A 24,415-nucleotide genomic window follows, 5' to 3' on the forward strand; every position below is an offset into this window, starting at 1 on the left:
AAAGTGTGTTTTCTTGTTTTTGCTGTTTTTGTTAATTCGCAACACTGTCCTATGAATCACTTAAACATATGTGTCTACACACAACAGAAAACTTGGCAAAGCACCAATTTTAAGTTGTATATTTAGACCCTTTTTTACTAGCAGCCTGTCACAAAAATACATAATTTGTTCCCATTTCTTTAGCTGAATCTATGAAAAAAGCCAAATGTAACACAGTTCAACAGACAAATGAGGTTGTTTTTTTTCAACAATTAGGTGATTCCCAAAGAGTTATTAACTAAAAATATGACTTATCACAGCAGGGTGCAGTGTGTCTACAAAAATTTTGAGGAAACGGAGGACATAAGAAGAACTGGCCGGCCTAAAAACAAAACTACCTACAGCAGGTAAACAGTATCTGAAAGTCCTAAAGAAATATCCATCCATCCATCCATCCTCATCCGCTTTGTCCGGGGCCGGGTCGCGGGGGCAGCAGCCTAAGCAAAGAGGCCCAGACCTCCCTCTCCCCAGCCACCTCCTCCAGCTTATCCGGGGGAATACCAAGGCGTTCCCAGGCCAGCCGAGAGATATAATCTCTCCAGCGTGTCCTGGGTCTGCCCCGGGGCCTCCTCCCGGTGGGACATGCCTGGAACACCTCACCCAGGAGGCGCCCAGGGGGCATCCTTGTCAGATGCCCGAACCACCTCAGCTGGCTCCTTTCGATGTGGAGCAGCAGCTGCTCTACTCTGAGCCCCTCCCGGATGGCCGAACTTCTCACCCTATCTCTAAGGGAGAGGCCAGCCACCCTTCGGAGGAAGCTCATTTCTGCCGCTTGTATCCGCGATCTTGTTCTTTCGGTCACTACCCACAGCTCGTGGCCATAGGTGAGGGTAGGGACGTAGATCGACCGGTAAATTGAGAGCTTCGCTTTTACACTCAGCTCCCTCTTCACCACGACGGACCGGTGCAGCGTCCGCATTACTGCAGCTGCAGCCCCAATCCGTCTGTCGATCTCCGGCTCCCTTCTCCCATCACTTGCGAACAAGACCCCGAGATACTTGAACTCCTCCACTTGGGGCAGGAACTCATCCCCGACCCGGAGTGGGCACTCCACCCTTTTCCGGCTGAGAACCATGGCCTCAGATTTGGAGGTGCTGATCCTCATTCCCGCTGCTTCACACTCGGCTGCGAACCATTCCAGTGCGAGCTGGAGGCCCTCACCCGATGAAGCCAACAGAACCACATCATCTGCAAAAATCAGAGATGAGATTCTGAGGCCACCAAAGCGAAAGCCCTCCGCCACTTGGCTGCGCCTAGAAATCCTGTCCATAAAAATTATGAACAGAACCGGAGACAAAGGGCAGCCCTGGCGGAGCCCATCACCCACCGGGAACGAGTCCGACTTATTGCCAGCAATGCGAACCAAGCTCTTGCAACGGTTGTATAGGGATCGAATGGCCCGTAGCAATGGGCCAGACACCCCATATTCCCGCAACACCTCCCACAGGACACCCCGAGGGACACGGTCGAATGCCTTCTCCAAGTCCACAAAACACATGTAGACTTGTTGGGCAAACTCCCATGCACCCTCAAGTATCCTGGAGAGGATAAAGAGCTGGTCCAGTGTTCCGCGACCAGGACGAAAACCGCATTGTTCCTCCTGTATCCGAGGTTCGACTAACGGACGAACTCTCCTTTCCAGCACCCTGGCATAGACTTTCCCAGGGAGGCTGAGGAGTGTGATCCCCCTGTAGTTGGAACACACCCTCCGGTCCCCTTTCTTAAAGATGGGGACCACCACCCCGGTCTGCCAGTCCACAGGTACTGCCCCTGATCTCCACGCAACATTGCAGAGGCGTGTCAACCAGGACAGCCCTACAACGTCCAGAGCCTTCAGGAACTCGGGGCGGATCTCATCAACACCAGGGGCTCTGGAGTTGTTTAACTGCCTCAGTGACCTCGCCCCCGGAAATTGGCGGGTCATTCCCCTCATCCCCAGACTCTGCTTCCTCCTCGGAAGACGTGTCAGTGGGATTAAGGAGGTCCTCGAAGTATTCCTTCCACCTCCTGACAATTTTCTCAGTCGACGTCAGCAGCGCTCCGCCAGCACTATACACAGTGCAGGTAGAGCACCGCTTTCCCCTCCTGAGACGTCTGACGGTTTGCCAGAATCTCTTCGAGGCAGTCCGAAAGTCTTTTTCCATGGCCTCTCCGAACTCCTCCCACACCCGAGTTTTTGCTTCAGCCACTGCCCGAGCCGCATTCCGCTTGGCCTGTCGATACCTGTCGGCTGCCTCCGGAGTCCCACAGGCTAACCAAGCCCGATAGGACTCCTTCTTCAGCCTAGTGGCTCCCTTCACCTCTGGTGTCCACCATTTGGTTCGGGGATTACCACCACGGCAGGCACCAACCACCTTGCGGCCGCAGCTCAATGCAGCAGCTTCGGCAATGGAGACGCTGAACATGGTCCATTCGGACTCAATGTCCCCAGTCTCCCTCGGAATGCTGTTGAAGCTCTGCCGGAGGTGTGCGTTGAAGATCTCGCGGACTGGGGCCTCTGCTAGACGTTCCCAGCACACCCTCACTACGCGTTTGGGTGCACCAGGTCTGTCCAGCGTCTTCCCCCGCCACCTGATCCAACTCACCACCAGGTGGTGATCAGTTGACAGCTCAGCCCCTCTCTTTACCCGAGTGTCCAGAACATATGGTCGCAGGTCTGCTGATACGATTACAAAATCGATCATCGACCTACGGCCTAGAGCGTCCTGGTGCCACGTGCACTTATGGACACTCTTATGTTCGAACAGGGTGTTCGTTATGGCCAAACTGTGATTAGCAAAGAAGTCCAATAACAGAGCACCGCTCGGGTTCAGATCAGGGAGGCCGTTCCTCCCAATCACGCCCCTCCAGGTCTCGCTGTTGTTACCCACGTGAGCATTGAAGTCTCCCAGCAGGACAACAGAGTCTCCAGGTGGAGCACCCTCCAGCACCCCCCCCCCCCCCCCCCCCCCAGGGACTCTAAGAAGGCTGGGTACTCTGAACTGCCACTCGGCGCATAAGTGCAGATGACAGTCAGGACCCGTTCCCCGACCCTAAGGCGCAGGGAACAAACCCTCTCGTCCACCGGGAAAAACCCCAACGTACCGGCAGCAAGCCGAGGGGATATTAGGATACCCACCCCAGCCCGCCGCCTCTCACCAAGGGCAACTCCAGACTGAGACAGAGTCCAGCCCCTCTCCAGGAGACTGGTTCCAGAGCCCAAGCCATGTGTAGAGGTGAGCCCGACTATATCTAGCCGGTACCTCTCAACCTCACGCACTAACTCAGGCTCCTTCCCCACCAGAGAGGTGACATTCCATGTCCCTATTGCCAGTCTTGGCAGCCGGGGGTCAGTCCGCCAGGGCCTCCGCTCCTGGCCGCCACCCAGCACACAATGCACCCGACCCCTATGGCGCCTCCTGCGGGTGGTGGGCCTGCGGGAGGATGGGCCCATGTGTCCTCTTCGGGCTGTGCCCGGCCGGGCCCCATGGACTAAGGCCCGGCCACCAGACGCTCGCCCTCGGGCACCCTCCCCGGGCCTGGCTCCAGGGCGAGGCCCCGGTAACCCTATCCCGGGCAGGGTAAACTGTTCCCTCGGTTTCCTTTTCATAAGGGTCTTATGAATCGCTCTTTGTCTGGTCCCTCACCCAGGGCCAATTTGCCATGGGAGACCCTACCAGGGGGCAAAAGCCCCCAGACAACATAGCCCCTGGGATCCCTGTGACACACAAACCCCTCCACCACGATAAGGTAGCGATTCAAGGAGGAGGTCCTAAAGAAATAGAGAAAATAAATCCAGCAGAAACCTGACCAGTATCAGGTGTGAGAGATGCATCTGGCCCTTCAGCTGATCCACCTACTGTTCTCTGCAGCCTCATAAGAAATGGTCTCAGAGGAAAGGTGGCTGTCAAGAAGTCATTCTTAAGAAAAAGAAGTAGGGAGAAAAGTTGAGATTTGCCAAATTACACATGAATTTTACAATTCTGGTTCAAATCGTCATCAGTATATACGTTAGGGGTGAGGAGAGAGAAACTAAAGTAATGGTCTTGAGCCATCAGTAAAACATAGTGGGGGCTCTGTAGTCTCTAAAGGGTATCACTGGTAACAGCTTCATTTTTCAGCATAACAATGATCCCAAACTAATCCCAATATTATCAAAGCGGTCTGATAGTTTAACAGAGGATAGAAAAAATGGAAGCCAACATTCAAAGAAGAGCTTTGAAGCCTAGGGAAATTTCCTGACTGCTTAAAGAAAACTTCAAGGTTGTCAGAATTGTACTAACTTTGTTTCTGCCTTATATACTGTATTTCATTTATTGCACACATAAACAGTTTGTGTTCAAATTTAACAAATGTATTTAATAGGTCGGCAGCCTTATGAAATTTCCCCTTGTGGGACTAATAAAGGTATATCAAATCAAATCAAATAATTATAAAATTAAAAGGAATGTGTTTATGAAAAATTAACAGTAACATTTTAGCAAATGCACTCAGAAAAATAAAGGTGCCAACTGGAACCAAAAGTGGTTCTTTAGACTGATGCCATAGAAGAACCTTTTTTGGTGCCACCAAGAACCTTTCAAACAATGGTTCTTTGAAGAACCATTTCTTTCAGTGGTTCATTGAAGAACCTTTAAAGGTGCCCCAAAGAACCATCAAGAAATGGTTCTTTGGGGCACCTTTAATGGTTTTTCAAAGAACCTTTTTAAAAATGGTTCTTTAAAGAACCATTTTTAAAAAGATCCTTCAAATGGTTCTTTAAAAAAAACCATTTTAAAGAACCTTTTTTGAGTGGTTCTTTAAAGAACCACTTTAAATCTTTCAAAATAAAATGTATCATAAATTGAATTTGAGTAGGGTAAAATAAATAAAATAGGGTAAAATAAATACGAGCACAGCATAGACATATATTAATGGTTTATTGTCATTTTGTAGTATACCAAAAGACAAAAAGGCATTTTAACCCTCAGCACAACATCACTACTAATACATGTCACATATTAGTGTTTTAAACAGTAATAATTAAATATATTGGCTATACTATAAATAAATATATATATAAAAATACTATATCTACAGATAACACAACAATTAATACATGTATTGTTTAATTAAGAAAACATCAGAAAGTGATAAAACACATTAGAAATAGCAATAGCTTCATAACAGACCAATAAATCAACACATTATCATCAGCAGATGTTTGCATGTTCAGTAAAAATCTTTCAACAACAAGTTTATGATTAAAATGATCAATGAACTTCAGCCTTACGCTATGTAATGTACGTTTCATGTTGTACTCATGGTCCTTTGTTAGTCCAGTTTAGGATAATGTCTCTGACGTATGTATCATATCAAATATATGTCATATCAAAACAAGCCCACACCTGCAGTTGTTTCAGTTTTTCACTGGTGCTTCCTGTCAGCTGGTCAACCTCACTCAGGTGGACATCCATATCAGCCAACCAAACGACAAGTTCCTCCCTTTGTGCTTCAAATCCCTCCCACTCTGAGACAAGGAGCTGAAAGAGAGAGAAAAGAGTCAATTATAAAGAAGAGAGAAAAGTGAAAGCCTCCTCAGAAGGTCTGACTCGCATACCTGCAGTTGACCTGTGATGGACTCCAGTTTGGCATTCACGTCATCCCTCGCTGTTGCCAGCAGCCGAGTCTGCAGGGTGCCCTGGAAGAGCTGAGTTAATGTTTGACTCCTCCTGGTCAGGCTCTCCAGCTGGATGAGCCGAGGTCTCCCCTCTCGCCGCTGCCTCTGAACACAGAAACACAAATTGCATCTGAAGCAGGAGGTGCAGATTTTTTTTTTGCTATTCTTTTCTAAATCCAGGCTAGATCACGTGGAGGTATTTAGAAAACTTAATTTGGCCAGCGGACGACTGTTGTCTTGCAGAAAGTCAAATCAAACATATGCGATACACAATCAATTCACAAGAACACATTATAAAAAACAAGTCCAGTTCTTGCCTGATTTCAACTGAATTCTGAATCAAAACAGGGTAAAACGAGTGTTTGCAGCAAATGTGAGCACAAAGCCTCACTTTGTACAAGCCTGCTATTAAAGTTCTCCTCTATGCAGACGACTTTCCTGTTTTCAAGGCACAACTTGGATCTGCTGTACGAATCTTATGGATACACACTAAATGAAACAATAGTGTGCATGACTCCAGATTCTGATCCCTCATCCTAATATGGTCCCAACATAGCAACAGCAATAAAGCAAATGTTGAGACTTCAAAATACAAAAGTCCACAAACCAATGGCTGACATGGGTTTTATCGTAAGGGTGATAAATATACAGATTTCAGTCTGTCTTAGAGATTTGATGTTCATTTACCTGCAGATGCCCTATACGTGCCTGTTCCATGGTTTTCCACAAGGTTTTGCACATCACTATTTAATACAGGAAGTAGGTGAACTAAAACAAGTCATCTTTCTTTGTGAGAGGACCATATTAATGAAACAAACCTCAATGACATCATAGGGATCCCTAAAGATGCTCCTGCTGCTTCTCTTCCTCCTCATCCTAAGCTTCCTTCTCCTTGTCCTCGCCTTCCATCCAATTGTAATTCAACCTAATTGTGTTTCTCCCCCTCCTCTTCCTCATTTTGTTGGAGCTGTGAACACAATTAATGTGAATCTGGATTAATTTGTGCAAACAAGAAAAAATCTACAGCTTTTTGGTCAGAGGTGCTCTTGTGATTTAAGCCGGGTAGAGTAGATTTATGTGTTGATGCTACCTGCTTCAGCTCTGGCTGCTGAGTGATATTTACACCCTGGCTGGATTACAAACTTTAACCATGTGCTCAACTTTGGCCCAGCGTTGATACCTCTTGTTAGTATAACGACCTCTTCTTAGCTTGTATGTATGATGGTGGATAAATGAAATATACAAAGAAAATGTAACTATTTTACAAAAGAACATCTATCTTGGAAACATCAAATGACCGGAGCATAATTTGTCAACTAGTCCGAAAATAAGTCAACAGACAGTCAAAGACACACCTTCTCATTAGAGGTGGGAATCACCATACATCCCACGATACGATATTATCACAATACTTAACGCACGATACGATATTATTGCAATTTTTTAAAATATTTTGCGATATTCAGATTCTGTACATAAAGGTAAACTTTATCAATATTAATTTTATCTAATATCAAAGCCTCGCACTCAGTCTTTCTCTCATTTCAGTCAGTTTTATTGTTGACAAACTGAACGGTTTGTATTACAGTCTAGTCCAACTTAACTGAATGCAACCATCTGGTACAATTATAGCTATTCTGAACTATGCAATTTATGAAAACTGTGCAGCCCATTCAGCAACTGAAGAATTTGAAAGTAAATTAAAACAAAATATAATTTTACATTAAATAAAAAAGTTTTTAAACTTAATTAAAATAAAACATGTCTTAAATTAAAATAAGTAAACTGTCATGTTTATTACTGCCAAAAAAAAAAGTTAAACACATTTGGACAGTGAAGGAATGTCAGGATTCTTGCTCAGAAAAAGGAGCTGATCAACATGCTCTGAAGTCAGAGCATGTTCCAATCCACAAAAACTTTTTTTGTAACAAAATATCGATTTCTGCTGTCCCTGTATTGATACATTATTAGCAAACAAAATATCACGATACTACACAGTATCGATTTTTTCCCCCCACCCCTACTTCTCATGTCACATTTCTATTCATTTCTATTCACATTTCTATATAATTAGATTAGACAATAAAGAGTGTGGTTGCCCATTTCACTTCTTGGCATGCACACTAAATAAGGAGGTAGGTAAAAGAACAGCAGTCATGAACTGTAGGCCTCTTGCTGATCAGACTAAACATCTACAGTGGCATCAAAAAGTATTTGCACCGATCCTGATATTTTAGTTACTTTTTTATCCCACAGAGCCAGAGGTGGGTTTGGTGAGGTTTTTTTCCCTTAATAAGTGAAATTACTATTTCAACATGGCATTTTATATTTTATCATGTAGCTTTGACTAATATTAAAAATAGTTTGATGGTCTGAAACACGTAATTGCAAATGCAAAAAACTAAGAAATTGGGAAGGGGGCAAATATTTTTCCACGGCACTGTACTTGTCAGCTCTAGGTATGAATGTGTAGAAGGACACAGTGTTCCTGAAAACTGATCCTTTGTGTTCAGAGCACCCTCCAGTGACTAATAAACGATGGGCAGGCCAATCACCAACATGTATAATAACAAAGCGGTCCCATCTTGCTTTAATGTATGGGGTTTTTTGTTTGTCTTTTTTACATTCAGTTCTTTTAAGCACACACTAGGATTAAATATCTGTTTAAAGATTTTGTTTCCCTTGCAAAAAGATGACAGGCACAGTCAAACTTGAATTTGAGTCTAAGATAACGACAGTTTCTTTAAAACAATGCTTACTATAGTATTTTACTTTTTCTCTGACTTGTATTGTCTTCAATCATGAATAGCAGTAAAGTTTTTAATTTTTAATGCTTTTTTTAATTTAAAAAACAAACACTCTGCAACAATCAAAATCAAAAGCAGATTTGATTTTTACTGCAAGGGATTATTCAGATTTTTATTTTTGTTTATTGTCCAGAACAATAAACAAAATTAACTTCACAACTACCATGTCTGTTTAGATGCTGTCCAAAAAAATCAGGTGCAAGTGGAAACACAACAGATGAGCAGCTTCTGATCATAAATTGAATGCTGTGGCCATCTACTGCCTCTCACCTGGTAGTGCAAGAGGCGGCTAGCCCTCTGTTTGTATTGTATATGGGATTGTCTAAAGAGCTGGATATTATGGAAAAATGTTCTTCAACAGAAATGTGCTAGCTGGAGGATGTTACAGCAAATGCAAATAAATTAATTCCTTTTGAGTTCAGGTAAAATGTGGATTGCCCTGAAGGGATACTGAAAGACCTCATTCTGTTCAGTCGATTAAGATGATGTCTTTCAGTCTGATATTTTAAAAAAAGACATAAGAGTTAAAGTTGGAGGGTTTTTTTAAGCTGTAAACACCTTACTTGCAATTCTTAAATTTTTTTGAATGAATTGAAAGCCTCATGATCTGATTAAATTGGGTGGTTTGTGATTTATACACTGGAAAAAATATTTATGCCCAAAGTGCTGACTTTAAGTAATTTGACTGACTTAATGGAATCAGGTCACACGAAATGTACTTGATTGGTATAAATTCAATTTACACCAAGCATGTTTTCCTTAATAATTCATTATTTGAATAAACCTTTGAAGTTATATATTTCAGTTGCATTTTACTCAAAAATATTACTTCAGACCTTTTTTAGTGCGTTACTGTAAGCGCAGCATAGCATAGTGCCTGTAGAAATTAGGTCTCTGTTTCGGTTTAACTAAGAACCTATATGTGGTAGGGTGGTGGTTTTGTAAATGTTTGTTCCATATATTAAAAATTAACAAAAGGTTCACAGTAACAGGGTGACTAAAAAGTTACATTTTTTGCAGGAGGCTATTTAATGATAAATCTATTTGCCTTCACAGCAAAATCTCCAGTGTTAAATTAACACTGGAGAGTGTCTATATGGGTCCACACCTCTGAGTGTTAAATACAACACTGTTGAGTGTTAAATTAACACTTTTGACAGTGTTATATGTTTAAAAGTAACCTAGTCAGTTTTGAAGATTAACAATGGCTAACACTGAGCAGTGCTGATTTTCTAACACTGGAATATTTCTAACATTTTGAGTTATTTTCCAGTGTTAGAAAATCAGCACTGCTCAGTGTTAGCCATTGTTAATCTTCAAAACTGACTAGGTTACTTTTAAACATATAACACTGTCAAAAGTGTTAATTTAACACTCAACAGTGTTGTATTTAGCACTCAGAGGTGTGGACCCATATAGACACTCTCTAGTGTTAATTTAACACTGGAGATTTTGCTGTGTTCCTGGATTAAAAGTTTGTGATTATAAACAGAGCTCCGCCTCCTCACATAGAGTTAGCTTTTACCTCATTTTACAATCTGTGTATTATTTTCATATGAGAAGGGAACAAGGTTCAATAGACACATATTGGACATGGAGGGTTTTTGGAAAAAGTGGAAAAAGCATGTAGTGAAAATATCCAGCTGTATCTAGTAAAGAAGATGATGCTGATGCTATCCTCTACATGTCTTTGAGTTCATTCACGGGTCATAGTCTCTGTGCTTACAGCTCCAAGGTGACGGCCACTTCAGCTGCATTCAGTCCATATTTAGTTTCACAGCAAAGAGGGAGGGAAAAAAACTCCTCTCCAGTGTAAGTGGCTGGTTTCATCTGAGTGACACATACTGTAATTTCACCCAGTGTCAAATAGGATTTATTCTCATATTTTCCGAATATGGGTTTGGCTCCAATGGTTAATTCTTCATGGGAAATCCAATCATTTCATTACAGCTATATGAAATTTCATTGCACATGCAATTATATATTGACCATTAGGTGAAAGGTTGCTTACTATAGCACTAAATGAAGAACACGATTGTGTGAGCCATTTTAAAGTACCTGCGCCTCATTGGTTTATTTGTATGCCAGGTTACTTTGACAGAAGTATTCAAGTATCTTTACGATCATAATCACTGATGTACATCTATGCTATAAGTTTCAGCTGCCCATGATGCTGTTGAAACAAAAACTAACAAACAAAAGTTGAAATGATGTAGAAGTTTAGTTTCTAATCAAGTTTTATGAATGAAAAAAAAATCACTTACCAAAGCGCTTTGACTGTCATGTGTGTTTTAGGATGGTTTAAAATCCAACATGTCTCGGGAAAGGATCTGAAAACTGAACCCTTGTTTTTTTGTTCTTGTTTTGTTTTTTGTTTTTCGGGGGGGGGGGGGGGTACTAAGACTTGAAGCACCACTGCAGCAGTGGTGGAGGCCTGTATGTGGGTGGAAAACGAAAGCCCAATCAAAAGCATCTCCAGGAAGAAGGAAGTCGTTGAGGAAAATAACAGCCAAACGGCAACATTTCCTCTTTAACTTTCTGGCCTTCAAAATAAAGTAAAAGTTGCTAAAAGAAAATTGAGGGAAAGGTCATATGAAATTAAAACGCCATTAGATAAAAAATGTGACCTTCACTTTATTAGATTAAAAAAAAAAGCTCTATTAAATTTCACGACTCTTAAATTTCACACCTGAGCAACATTTAACCACCGCAGGTGTGTGTGTGTGTGTGTGTGTGTGTGTGTGTGTGTGTGTGTGTGTGTGTGTGTGTGTGTGTGGTAACTGTATTACATATTAAACATTGTAAGTATATCAAAACGGCGATGGCAGTATTTTCCTGGCAGAGGGAGCCATCTTTTGCTCTATTGCTGAGGTGGGCTAAAGATTTTGCCTCTCAAAGAATTTATTGTGATTTGTGTGTGTATGTGTAGACTGTACACTCCTGTTGTTTTGTTTTTTATGCGATACTGTATAAATTGTGACGCATACATTTTTTAAATAGACATTTAATCTGAAAAGCCAACGCCGGAAGTCAAACTCTAAACCTGCCTATCCAGCGGCAGTAACTTTCCCTTCCCTCATCGACTACAAAATGGACTGGAACGAAGACGCAAATGTAAGACAATTTATACATAATAATTGCTTCTTTGTCTTGTTGTATGTAGTTTCTGATTTATCGTGTTGACACTTGGCACATGGGCATTTTTTCAGTTATGTTATTTTTGTTAGCTGTCAATTAGCTAGCTTGCTGTTAAATTTTAGCTTGTGTTGAGTTGGTGTAACGTGTAATAACCTGCCTGATAGACTTCGAGTTAAATCAGGGCTCGTCGTCGTTAGCTTCATAGGCATAGTGAACATGCAGCTAGTTACCTGAATTCAAAGCGTCCTAGCATTTAGCTCATTTCTTTGGCGTGAAACCTCTGGTGCTGACTTTACGGAAGTGCTTTCTGGTTTATCTGGTTGACATGATGATTAACTGACAAACAGATGAGGGTTTGGGGTTTTTTGTTTGTTTGTTTGTTTTACCTTTCCCATTATCATGATGCTGTAATCCTCTTCCAGCACACAAGTCCCAGTCCTTGTCCGAGCTGCGTGTGTTCAGCTAAATCCACATGTATTAATACTCATAACAGCCAGAAAGCGTGCAGCTTTTACCATATGTTGGTAAATTAGCCATCTGTCTAGATCACGGCAGCAGCCTGTTGTATTCACAGTGTGACCATCAGTATTAAACATCTATTCTAATCCAGACTGACAGCAAAACGCATCCAGCACATCCATCTATCCCAGAAGATAAAACGGCTGCCTAGTGCTGCAGTAGTAGGGTGGGATTAACTCAACAATGCAAGATTTATCTACATATTCAGCGCAGTGCAAACTTCTCACAGCTTTCATCTGAAACCTTCTCTAAATGATAAACTTGTGCGATGATTGATTTATATTATAAAGGGAAAATTATACTAAATTTCCAACAATGTATTTAGCAAATGAGTTAGCTACTTACTGTGAGCATTCCCTTAGACCGTACATCACCTTGTGTTTGCCTAGGATATATATTTTGCTATATACAGTATATGGACAAAAAGTATTAGGCCACAATACATTACACCTACGAGAGCTTTTAGTCATCTCATTCTAAAATCTATAGACATTAATTATGGATAGATCCATCATTATAAGCTGTCATAGGTCAATCTCAGCCAAACACATCGTTTTCCGTCTGCCTCCAGTTTGTATTTGTGTGTCAAAAAAGTATGAAAGCATAACTAGGGGTGGTTGATACAGCCTCAAATTTATAGCACGATATTTCTGACTGCATGGAAAAAAATAGAACTGAGCAGTGTTATTGATACTTGCAACTTGGCGGGAAGTAGCATTCATAAGTGTAAGTAAATGAAGGGGATTTTCCGTCATTCTTTTCCATAGAGCTACTGTCATCTGTGAGAAGCTTCCTTATTTTTAGTGTGAATGTACCAAAACAAATTGGAAGCAACAGCATTATTATCCAGTGACACAGCATAAGCTAGATGTAAATACAAATGTAGTCTAAGGTAGTTTTTTCCCTTGAAAACAGAACTGCAGAAGTTGTGTTAAAAGTATGTCAGATGTTAATTAATAAGTAGTTTAATTTTAAGGTACTTAAATGTCTCTTTTGGCACTCTCAGATATGCCTGGACTTGTCTCATTGCACAGACCAAGGAATGTAAACACATGGCTTTGTTATAGCAGTGATATCAATATGATATTTTTATGTCACATGAACATTTATACCGGTTTCGCTGTGGAGAATATTATATGGCAAAAATTCTCTGGGGGTGCTTGTTTGGGAATACCAAGGTTTTATTTCTGAAAGTCAACTTTAAAAAAAAGCCACTTATTAGTTTATTCCATAGAATAACAGATAAGCGTTACATCATACTGTCTGAAAGCCTTATGTGAGGCCTTGAGTTTGTTTTCTCCATATACAACCAATTTTCAGTATTCTAAAACAAAAAGAGCAGCAGATTCAGAGACTGTAAAGAGGAAATACTTTTACTTGATAGTTGGCTTGAATAATTAATCTATTATTACAACAGTCACAGACAGATTAATTGATTCAGAAATAAACTCTGGGTTGCTAAAGTTGACAAATTGATTTAATCTCATGGTATAGCCATAATACCAAGCTCCTCAGTCTCTATACAGTGAGTCAGAAAAATTAGAGGGATGGCAGCAAAGGGCTTTGGCTGGGCTCAATTTGGACTTGACAGTTTGATCCCACGGTCTCTACCACTTTAAAGGTTCCCTGTGGACCACTTTGGACTAAATAAGTGTCTCGTCGTGTGCATGTTGCAGGATCACAGCCACATGCATGACAGCTGTCACCATGGGCATCAAGGCCATTCTCACAGTCATGGGCCAAGACCGGCAGGATTTGGAGGGATGGTGAATCCATTCATGCCGGGTTTTTACGGACAGTTCGGGAAAAATGCAGATCTGACTGACATCAGGGAGCAACCAAAGAAACGGTCACACATGGATGATAGCAGCAGTTGGGACATAGTGAAGGCATCACAGTAAGTAGTGGAACATGTAATTTCTAATATTTTAAACACTACACCATCTAAGAAACACTGAGATTTGGGACTAGTAACTGTCTTTTAGAGCCTTAGATTTGTTCTGTTTTACTAGTATTAAGCACAGGTATATAGATGAGTTGAGTGTCCTGTAAAGAGGCTCATGGACCTCTCAAATGGCTGAGGTCATGACAGAGAGCATCTTCAGCATTGTTATCAGCACCTAGAACATCTCAAAGATGAGAGCAAACCTCACTCCTGAGCATGTCTACTACAGGTGGGAATTCATGAACTGTATCATCTGTAAAGTTTGGAAACTTGTACTTTTGTACTGGAAAATAAAATATTTTTGATTTAATTTGGAGCTTTGTTTGAACTTATGGACAGAAGCTATTTTTAGTTTCTTTTTTGCATGTGTTTTTAAAAAAATTTATATTCAAATTCATATGTTTCCTGGGTCATTATTTTAATTTAATGCGGGACAAGACAACAGGGTCATAGTCACCGTTGGGCAGACTGAGCAGGTGAGGTACTGGAGCCTAAAATAGGTCTGCCCACAGGAAGCGGAGATAAGAGTTATTGAAATAATCGGTGACTAATTGACTAATCAAAGAAGAATTGGCAGATTAGTCCACTAACAAAATAATCTTTAGTTGCAGTCCTAAAACAGAGCAGCAAATCTAGAACAAAAAGATAAGAAGATAAAGACAAAGGTCAAAGTTCAGACCTTAGTGCTGTGCTGGGACTTTAAGAAACCTCCCTGCAAAACTCAATGACCTAAAGAAATGCTGGAAAAAAGACAAATGTTGCCAGTGTTGTAAAAGGTCTGAATTCCTCCACAGTGATATGAGAAACAGATAAAGTCATAAAAGAAAAGTACTTCAAATTATTGGCGCTAAAGGTGTTTCTACAAGCTACTGAATCATGGGGTGGGCCTAGTTTTTCACAGGACTGCACAGAGCCCTGTGAAAACTTTCTTTCTTTCGTGACTCTAAATATATGGTAATATTGATAATTGTAGGCCTGTTTTCAGCTGTTCATAATCTTTGTTTATGATATAATGTAGAACAAGATATAGCACGTGTTAGTTTATATCCAATTTAGAAATGTAAAGAATGGATGCACTTGTTGATGTGCTTTAGTTTTTTTGAGATAAGTACATGTAAGGATTTGCGGCTAATGATCAGTTAGTAGAGGTAAATAAAAGCAGAATTCACTCACGCTGTTTAAGCCGGGGGACAATAGAAAAAAACCAATAGAACCGCTTCTATCTATTTATCTAACCATGACTTTGTAGGGAAGAGTATGTGTATACGTTTTTTTTTGTTTTTGTTTTTTTTTGTCTTCCACATTCTAAAAGTCCTTCTTGAGTAACTTGCTTTTCCAGGTCACATTGTACTTTTAGTTCTCTAACATATTTTATCTACATTTGTCGCATCTCCTCAGTTTATCTGTAGTTTGGATTTAATTTGATTGCAGAGCACTGTGTGGTTTATAACATGATTGATTGCCGTGTGTGTGTGCGTGCATGCGTGTGTGTGCGTGTCCCGCAGGTTTGGAATCCTGGAGCGCTGTAAGGAGCTGGTGGAAGCTGGATATGACGTCAGGCAGCCAGACAAAGAGAACGTCACTCTGCTGCACTGGGCTGCTATCAACAACCGCTTAGAGCTGGTCAAGTAAGGCCTTTAGATCTCATCTCAGTCTGACAACGAAAAGAAAGAAAGAAATGGAAATCTGTTTTGTGAACACATCTACTGCAAATGACCTATCACAACACACCAAATCGGGGGGTATAATTATTTATTCTAGACAGTTTCTTGAATCTATACATAAAAAAATACTACAATTGTGACAAATGATCAGTTTGCATTTTATATATAACCAACACAGGCTTTCTTTTGGCACTTAAGTTTATGAATAATAATGCAAATAATTAACAAATAGTAGCTAAACAAAAACTGGAAACCAGGGAGACAAATAAATGAATACAAATAATAAAAACCCACAAAATACTTTGAAGTATGATCTTTACATCTGTTCTCTTTTGTTTTCTAACAGGTATTATATTTCCAAAGGAGCAATAGTTGACCAGCTGGGCGGAGACCTGAACTCTACTCCACTTCATTGGGCCATAAGGTGACTATATGGCTGTGCATGATATAGAGCTGGGTTGGGCTGCTTTGCTTTGTTTTGCATATGCATTATTTTACTTTAGTTTTGGTTTACCAGCAACCACTGGTTAAAGTTTACCTGCATTAGAAGAGATTATGCACTTTGGCAGTGTGTCCTCAGTGAGGCTACGTAACTGTTTTACAACTAGTCTGCTGGGTGTTTTAAGACTTGTCCATTATCATGTTTTTGTTTGAATGACCAGACAGGGCCACCTCCCCATGGTAATCCAGCTAATGAGATATGGAGCAGACCCCTCTGTTGCAGATGGAGAGGGCTACAGGGCTCTCCACCTTGCTATTCTCTTCCAACACATGGCAATAGCAGCTTATCTTATAGCTAAGGGACAGGTCAGACATACACATCACTTTATATCCCACTCTTTCTCTCTGCAACACTTCTGTTTTCACTCTTTCTCTGATTACATTTGCTTCTCACTTTGCGCAAGTTGTGGTTTTGTTTCTCAATTTCTCCGTTGCCTCCAGGAAGTTGACGGGCCTGACTGCAATGGACAGACGCCACTAATGTTAGCAGCACAGAAGATTATCGGGTAAGGCCTCTTTCTCTTTTTTAACCCCAGTGCTTTGATTGCTTGTCTTGATAAGAAATTAAGTATAGTTTGTTAGCATAATCCTTTTTTTCTGATTGCTAAAAGTATTCTGATAGTATCTAAATGTGCTGTAACAAAGTAAGATGTTTCCTTTCTGTCACAGGCCTGAACCAACAAACTTTTTAATCAAAAATAATGCCTCCGTGAGCGCTGTGGACAAAGTCAACAGGAACACTCCACTGCACTGTGCTGTGCTGGCAGGAAATGTAGATGCTGCCCACATCCTGCTGGAGGCTGGGGCCAGTGTGGAAGCAGAAAACATTAATGTGAGCTTCAATAAATTCAAACACTTTTTTTTCTCTTTTTTTTTTTACATTATTGTGAGTGCATAATGTTGGAATACATAAACAGAATATTATTCTTATTAACCTTTAGCTGTAAAAGGCTAAATGGGTAATGTCATCACCCTGTTGGTCAGGCAGGCAAGCGGTGAGGTGGGCGCGTGAACACTTAAGTTTGTGAAAGCGATAACTCGAGAACTGTAGGAGTTGATCCCACAGGCGCAGCTACTGTCATATGAGTTTGAATCCCGATGATAAAGTCAGTGTTCAGAGGTCAGGTTTTCTAGGAGACGTAGGATTTTGAACTGGATACTCTAGGTGTATATTCTAGGAGCACACTGTTTTGTTTTTCAACTGAATGTGTTTGCTTAATCTCTGCATGAGCGCTTTGTTCACTATTAAGTAAGTAAGCCATCTTAGTAGATCAGGCCAAGTAACAGGTACACCTTGCTTTCATCATTATTCAGCTCTAAATGCTTGCATATGAAATAATGAATAGGCAATGCACAGTATTCCTACAGTATTCCATTAAGTCTTGATGCCCACTATAATGAAGTCTGAGTTGCTGAGCTCACTAAAAAAAACAACAAGATTTTCTTGGAGAATGCACTGAATAGTATTGCTCACTCCATGTCTCTGAATAGCTTTGCATGTATCTGCAGACTGACAATAAATAAGCTGTTTCTTGATTCATTTACTACAATAGAACTATGCCCTTAAACTTGAGTTTAACACAAGTTAAACTTGGGTTTTTTGCACTGCGTTTGACAATAGAGTTCATGTACTCAGCGTAAACAGTCAATTATAAGAACTACAATTATACCCACTTTTGAACTGAATCAGTGATTCATTTTTTTCATGGGGTTCTTAATGTTCTTCTTCAGGGTCACACACCCATCGACTTGGCTCACCAAGTGCACAGCCCGTTGCTCATGCACATGCTCAATCAGGTCAAACGGGAGAGGCTTCGTTCCAACTCTCGCTGCCTGCGAGTCGTGAACAGATACAGGGTACGTTTGTCTCAAATAACACGTTTTTAGCAGTCTACAGTGACTCTTCTAAAAGAATCCTCTCCCTGTATTTCTCAGGTGTTTCTGCAGTTTTTACTCTGCACGGCTTTGTTTGGAGGTGTTGGTGCAATAGTGGATATGAACTCAGAATCCTGGTTACTCAAAGGGATCCTGTTGGCCTGTGTGATAGGTGTGATTAATCTGGCTACAAGGTGAGGATACACTTCCACTGATTCACGGATGTACTCTACTGTTATTAAAACCTGTGTTATTGATTTAGTAATGAATGTTTGCATGAAACAGGAATTTCCCAGGCTCAGACTTTCAGTCCAACCTACAAGCTTCAAGTCTCATGGCTTCAATCTTTTGGATGCTTGTCACCTGGTGCCTCTGGTTTATGCCAGATATCCTTTGAAAAAATGAAACCACACCTTAAAGCATTTCCTTTGGGAGAAGCAAGTCAGTACCAGATGAAAAACATAAGCAAGACTCATGAATGCACTTGATGGATAATGCTTTTAAACCGGAAGATTCTCTGAGGGTGTGTGTTTTGTTTTGTTTTTTTCTTTCTGTTGTAAGAGTGATGCATAGTTTTATCATCAGTAAAGAGAAACAGATCTGTCATTGGAGGCCAATAAATTAGGCAACTGGGTTTCATTCATATTCTGATGACAAACTGAACAGAGACCTTCTTAACTTGAAACTCCACATCAGCCTAGTGCCACAGTACAGGTACTGTTCACTCTGAATGCCACTGCTTTACTCTACTACTACCTCCGCACCTGCAGGACGGACCCCGGCTTCATCAGAGCAACTGAAGAGGAGAAGAAAATGGTGAGAAGGACAGAGTTCAGAATATTCCATGTAAATGTTTTACATGGAGCTGAGCTATGTTTTGTTCCTCTGTGTTGACAGAATGTGTTGGTGTTGGCTGAAGCCGGCTGTCTGGACCCCAGGATATTGTGCACCTCTTGTATGGTAAGGCCACTGACCTGCAACCACCTCTTTAATAACACTGCACCATTAGCACTGTGACAACCAGTACTATTTTATACCATGTGTTTTTACAGATAAAGAAGCCAATGAGAGCCAATCACTGCTTCAGCTGCGATGCCTGTGTGGCCAAGCAGGACCACCACTCCATCTGGACCAACAGCTGCATTGGTAACACACAAGCCTGTTCGTAACTTTCAAATTACGCAACAGCAGGAAGAACTGTCAAACACGAAGACAAAGCTGAGAAAGTCATGTCTTATTTAGGAGGTCTAGTATATCAAGACTTAAGGGATGCATTAAAAAACTATACAGTATTTTTCCTGAAGATAAAGTGCTCTGATCCCTAGTCATTCAAATTATTGGAGAGCATAATACTTTCCCATAAATGTTTTTTGACGCACTGCTACTAAATTATTACCTTTTTTAATTTTTTGCATCTTTTAATCTGATTATTTTCTTTTCCCCAGGTGCGAGGAACCATCACTACTTCATCCTCTTTCTGTTCTCCCTCGTGCTGATGGGAGCCTGGATGTTGTACGGCTGTGTCATGTGTGAGTTCTGCAACAGCTAGTGTAGCCATACCATCTGACACGCTATGACCTTTACCCTGGATGAACATGCCTGTGTATGTTTCTTTCAGACTGGTCCGCTCATTGCATGCTGCATTACGAGGAGCAGGGCCTGTGGGGTACCTTCTCTGGCCTGATAGGGTGCTCTCCCTGGCTGCTCTGCATCTTCGTCCTGGTCGTCTATCATACAAGTTGGTCTACTTTGACCCTGCTGCTGCAGCTCTACCAGGTGACTCGCTGCTTGGAGTTTCTTAATGGGCTTCTAAGGCTCTGTATATCATATGGATAGTATTCACTGTCATGCACATATTGCGTTTTCTGTAAATGTTTCAAAATAGGGGATTAGTTGGCAGAATTCAACATAAATTACTACAAATTCTGTGTTTTGGGTGAGACCAGAGAAAATTCCCGGCTTTCCATTTTGTTTTGAGTGTTTGCTTAATCATTTTAAAATATAGATGGAAATATTCAGCTTTGGCCTTCACAAAAGTCTTTAAATTTTACCCCAAGCTTAGTTCTTTGTTTTTCTTGCTCTAACACACAACATACCTTATTTTTTGTGTGTGTGTGTGTGTGTGTGTGTGTGTGTGTGTGTGTGTGTGTGTGTGTGTGTGTGTGTGTGTGTGTGTGTGTGTGTGTGAGTGATCAGATTGCATTCCTGGGACTGACGGCAGTAGAGCGAACAAATCTAACACATCGCCAGAGGAAACTCGGGCAACCTGTCTCTCTGAGACAAAATCCATTCAAGTGAGTTGCATGTAGTGCTTCTTGTCTTTATCGTATAACTTATATCTTGATATTTACAAATTGTTTGCTTAGTTGTCTGTAGCATGCCATGGGCTCTTTAGGATTTACTGGCAAATCATGTGCTGTGCGTTTTGTTTTGTTTTTTTAACCTAAACTCGTACTTTATGTTGTCGGTCAGCTGAGTCACTTTTCTCTGATTCTGTGTTCATAGTTTGGGCGTGGTTAGGAACCTGGTGTCGTTCTTCCATCTCCGCTGTTGTGGACTCTTCAAACCGGTCATCATTGACTGGACACAGCAGTTCCAACCTGGCCACCAGCATGTGTTCGGTCACACCGACATGGTCTGACCTCCTCCACGCTCAGGGTCAAGGGTCAGACTCTGGACCAAAAGCACAGACATTTATTTATTGTTTTTTAATGTGGTGGCTCCTTGTGGAAAGAGACTGCAATACTCAGAATTGGGAAAACGCAAAGAAACATGTAGATATTTGATTCAGTTGCTGTTTGTACAGACTGCTGCTGCCTTATACTTGACCAGTGTAAGTAAAGGGAAAATAACAGAACCTTTAGAGGCCTACTTGTGATGGAGGTTTTGTCCTGTTTTTATGAACACATTAAAACTATTTTTACTATCTGTTCAGAAAAGAAGAATTGGACTTTGTATGTGTGGAAAAATTGGTTTTATGACTTTTGTAAAAATTGCATGCATTTAATACAAATGACCACTATAAAACTTCAATAAAACAATGTTGTGCCTGTCTTTTTAACTGGTTCTGAGTGGATTTGAGCATCTGAGTACAGCAGGGGATGACGAACAAAACAAAGAAACAAAAGAAAAGAAGAAACAGGTCAATACTTCTACTCAGATAATGCTATTAAACATTGAAATAAAGTAGAAAAACGTACTTTTTGGCATACAAATTGCTTTTTTTCGTGTTAAATTGTCTGTGTTTGACAAATGTGCTGATTTTTCACATGTGATAGCAGAACTGAATTGGGCATGCACAGGATGAGTCACATCATTTGAAACTTAGCCCTGATTGGAGAAATTGTAAGTGTTACAACTGACCCACGTTACAACTATCCCCGGTCTCCCCTACTTTGGCAAGGGTCTCAGCAGGTAAGGGGGGCAAAGGTGTTTCTGCAAGTGACACACGGGATGGAGCCCCAGCATTCAATGTCGGAGATGGAAAGACGGGCGGAGTTTCAGGATGTGAGACTCTTAGCAGTCAGGACACCAGTGAGGTTGCCGCTACTTCTGCTGAAGTGTGTGAGGAGTTTGGCCACACAACTACGCCAGTAGGAGTGCAACAGGAAATGGATGTGGATGGAATGGTCCACAGTGACAGGAATTTGTTTGGGGATAATGAAAGTGTTTTTAAGATTCCACATACAAAAAGGAAACCTAAGGACTCTAAAGGTGCAAAGCCAAAAAAGATGCAGGCAAACAAAAAGGGTGGAAGAGAGAGTGATAGTGATAGAGAGTCATCTGACTCTTCTATTCCTGATGGTCAGAGAAGTAATGGGTACAGTTTAGAACAAGAGTTTTTTGGAAGTAACCAAAGGAAAGCGAGATGTGGTTATACAAGATTTTTTCCCTGATAGAGAGTTGTTTCTTGATTCAGCTAAATGGTTGATATGACAAAGGACCCCTGATGGTTTGAGGGACACTGAAGTGTATAGACTGGTTCTAATTTTCTGCATCAGTTTTCGCAGAGTTTGATGCTATACCTGACAGGGGAAAAACAGCAGATACGATGCTGTATTCTTGTTTTTTTATGGATCTTTTTCTGTATGGTTATGAGTAGCTTTAAAATCCCATCCTTGAACCTTAATGGTGCAAGGGACATGGAAAAAGGGCGATGTATTTTGACCTTTTAAAATCTAAATGCATTGACATAGCGTTTGCTCAAGAAACTCATAGTAGTTTTGATATTGAAGTTCAAAACCTTGGTGAGAACATTTTAAGGTTGGTTTTGATGTGGGCCCTGTATGGGGGTCACTGTACAAGCCACCATTGACCAAGAAAGCTGGTAATTTACAGTGGCGGATTTTACATGGTATCATTGTCCATCATTAACCCTGGGTCTTCAGATGCATGTCCTTTTTGTTCAATGAGAGAAACTATTTTTCATTGTACAGTGTTTCAGATTGATTGATTGATTTTCAGTACTTAATGGTATTTGGGAATCCTTTGGAGAAGTTTTCACACAACAGTGTTTTATTTTTGGTTTTTCATATGACACAGGGGAAGAAGAAAAGAGGGACAATTGCTGATTTTTTTTCTTGGGCCAAGCAAAGTTGGAAATTTACTTGAGTAGAAAGTACAAGATTGATAATGGACGAAATACTGATTGTGTTGAGCTCTTCAAAAGTGTTTCGAGAGCAAAAGTGATGTTAGAGTATATAAATATTATTTCAATATGGTTGGACTGGGTGTTTTTCGAAATCTTTAGGATTATAAAGGTAGTCTGTTTACTTTAAATAACTCTGAACTTGTGTTTAGCAATGTGTTGGTTTGAACTGACTGTTTGGTTCACTTTTGAGTGAATAAATGTGTTTTTAAAAATCAATCAAAATCTTTCTTTCTTTCTTTCCTCTCCCTCAGTCATGTCTGTCCCATCTCTAACAACTGAAAGTAAAATAAAATAAAATAAATAATAATAACAATAAATAATAATAAGGTCAATCAAATTGACCAATATGGCAAGGCCATGATGATCCACTTGGTAAAGTAAATCCATTGGGCATCATTCTTGGCCTTCAGACAGTAAATCTGATGGCTAAAAAAACAAACAAAACCGTGCATTCAGATCATAATTATGATTGCAAAAGGATTGAAAAAAAAAACACACACAGTAAAGATAGCATTATTTTACTTTAAAGCTATACTAAATGAAGCCAATCATATATCCTGGGAAAAAAAAACTTGTGCGAGTATTTATTTTTTCTCTGACAACTTTTAACTTTTACTTCCTACATTTTGACAGAAATATTTGTACTTTCTATTTCTTATACATACATACATACATACACACACACACATATATGTATATATAAAAGCAATGAATTTATATATATTTATTGCTTGATAATTTAATGTACAATAAAAGATATTTTATAATTAAATATTTCAAAATGAACAATCGCTTTATTCATAAATACTTCAAATGGAATGGATTTTAAGAAAAAGGGATTAAACTCAATAACAACCTGACTTCAAAATTAACTGAAAATTAATAAATTCAAATAAAAAATAACAATAGAAGAATATAGTTTTTAATTTTGGCTGCCATGTCACAGTCACGGCGACATCACTGAATTCTCTTTGATGACAGCTGCAGATGTTCTCTGTTCAGAACTGAAGAAGCTTCTCGGATGAGAGGTGAAACGTCTGGACTTCTTTAAGTTGCTTGAAGACGTTTCACCTCTCATCCAAGAAGCTTCTTCAGTTCTCTGTTCAGAACTGAAGAAGCTTCTCGGATGAGAGGTGCAACATCTTCAAGCAACTTAAAGAAGTCCAGACACGTTTCTTTACAAGCTCCTTTGACTACGATGACCTGGATGACTGAGAACCTTCACAGACAATAACATCTGTCTGCTGTGAGGAAGTGACATGAATATATTCCATCTGTGTCACTAGCTCACCCCCAACCAGTCGCGGCAGATGGCTGCCCCTTCCTGAGCCTGGTTCTGCCGGAGGTCTCTGCCTGTTAACAGGCAGTTTTTCCTCCCAACTGTCGCCAAGTGCTTGCTCATAGGGGGTCCTCTGATTGTTGGGTTTCTCTGTAATATTGTAGGGCCTTTACCTTACAATATAAAGTGCCTTGAAGCAGCGTCTTGTCAACAGGTATTTTGCAAATAAAATGTAATTGACATTTTAATTGACTGAACTGATTTCCTTTGGTTTATTAAGTCTGAGTGGTTGTATTTGAGCACTTTTGATCGACTTATATTCATTGTATTCATTCCTTAAAACCAGGTACTAATTCAAA

At 40.6% G+C, this 24,415-nt stretch overlaps 2 protein-coding genes across 3 annotated transcripts; one reads left to right on the forward strand and one right to left on the reverse strand.

Annotated features, from left to right (window-relative positions):
- Positions 1–4,920: 4,920 nt before the first annotated feature.
- LOC145430036 (uncharacterized) lies at positions 4,921–10,924 on the reverse strand. Of its 2 annotated transcripts, XM_080304326.1 has the most exons (4): positions 10,749–10,924; positions 6,496–6,644; positions 5,618–5,782; positions 4,921–5,540 (listed from the first exon to the last, which is right to left on the reverse strand). In XM_080304326.1, exons 2-4 carry the CDS (start codon positions 6,550–6,552, stop codon positions 5,373–5,375), a joined length of 390 nt encoding a protein of 129 aa, XP_080160452.1. In that variant the 5' UTR covers positions 6,553–6,644; positions 10,749–10,924; the 3' UTR covers positions 4,921–5,372. The 2 variants fall into 2 exon arrangements, with proteins under 2 accessions (XP_080160452.1, XP_080160479.1); XM_080304353.1 differs by lacking the exon at positions 10,749–10,924 and having other exon boundaries at positions 6,496–6,684.
- Positions 10,925–11,492: 568 nt separating this feature from the next.
- On the forward strand, positions 11,493–21,167 carry zdhhc13 (zDHHC palmitoyltransferase 13). Its single transcript, XM_026177684.2, has 17 exons — positions 11,493–11,598; positions 13,818–14,038; positions 15,592–15,714; positions 16,097–16,174; positions 16,413–16,557; positions 16,693–16,757; positions 16,921–17,083; positions 17,983–18,108; positions 18,187–18,320; positions 18,412–18,512; positions 18,818–18,942; positions 19,024–19,086; positions 19,179–19,272; positions 19,572–19,655; positions 19,745–19,902; positions 20,323–20,420; positions 20,632–21,167. Exons 1-17 carry the CDS (start codon positions 11,575–11,577, stop codon positions 20,765–20,767), a joined length of 1,938 nt encoding a protein of 645 aa, XP_026033469.1. The 5' UTR covers positions 11,493–11,574; the 3' UTR covers positions 20,768–21,167.
- Positions 21,168–24,415: the final 3,248 nt, after the last annotated feature.

The sequence above is a fragment of the Astatotilapia calliptera genome, chromosome 1 (genome assembly GCF_964374335.1).
Source record: "Astatotilapia calliptera chromosome 1, fAstCal68.1, whole genome shotgun sequence".
Taxonomy (NCBI): domain Eukaryota; kingdom Metazoa; phylum Chordata; class Actinopteri; order Cichliformes; family Cichlidae; genus Astatotilapia; species Astatotilapia calliptera.

Excerpts from the sequence above, each read along its gene's own strand:
- zdhhc13 (XM_026177684.2), top strand. The coding sequence starts at position 11,575 with ATGGACTGGAACGAAGACGCAAAT. Across the intron at positions 16,175-16,412 it reads CCACTTCATTGGGCCATAAG|ACAGGGCCACCTCCCCATGG; the intron begins GTGACTATATGG and ends TTGAATGACCAG. Across the intron at positions 17,084-17,982 it reads TGGAAGCAGAAAACATTAAT|GGTCACACACCCATCGACTT; the intron begins GTGAGCTTCAAT and ends GTTCTTCTTCAG.
- LOC145430036 (XM_080304326.1), bottom strand. The coding sequence starts at position 6,552 with ATGAGGAGGAAGAGAAGCAGCAGGAGCATCTTTAGGGATCCCTATGAT. Across the intron at positions 5,783-6,495 it reads ATCCCTATGATGTCATTGAG|AGGCAGCGGCGAGAGGGGAG; the intron begins GTTTGTTTCATT and ends TTCTGTGTTCAG. Across the intron at positions 5,541-5,617 it reads CCATCACAGGTCAACTGCAG|CTCCTTGTCTCAGAGTGGGA; the intron begins GTATGCGAGTCA and ends TCTCTCTTTCAG.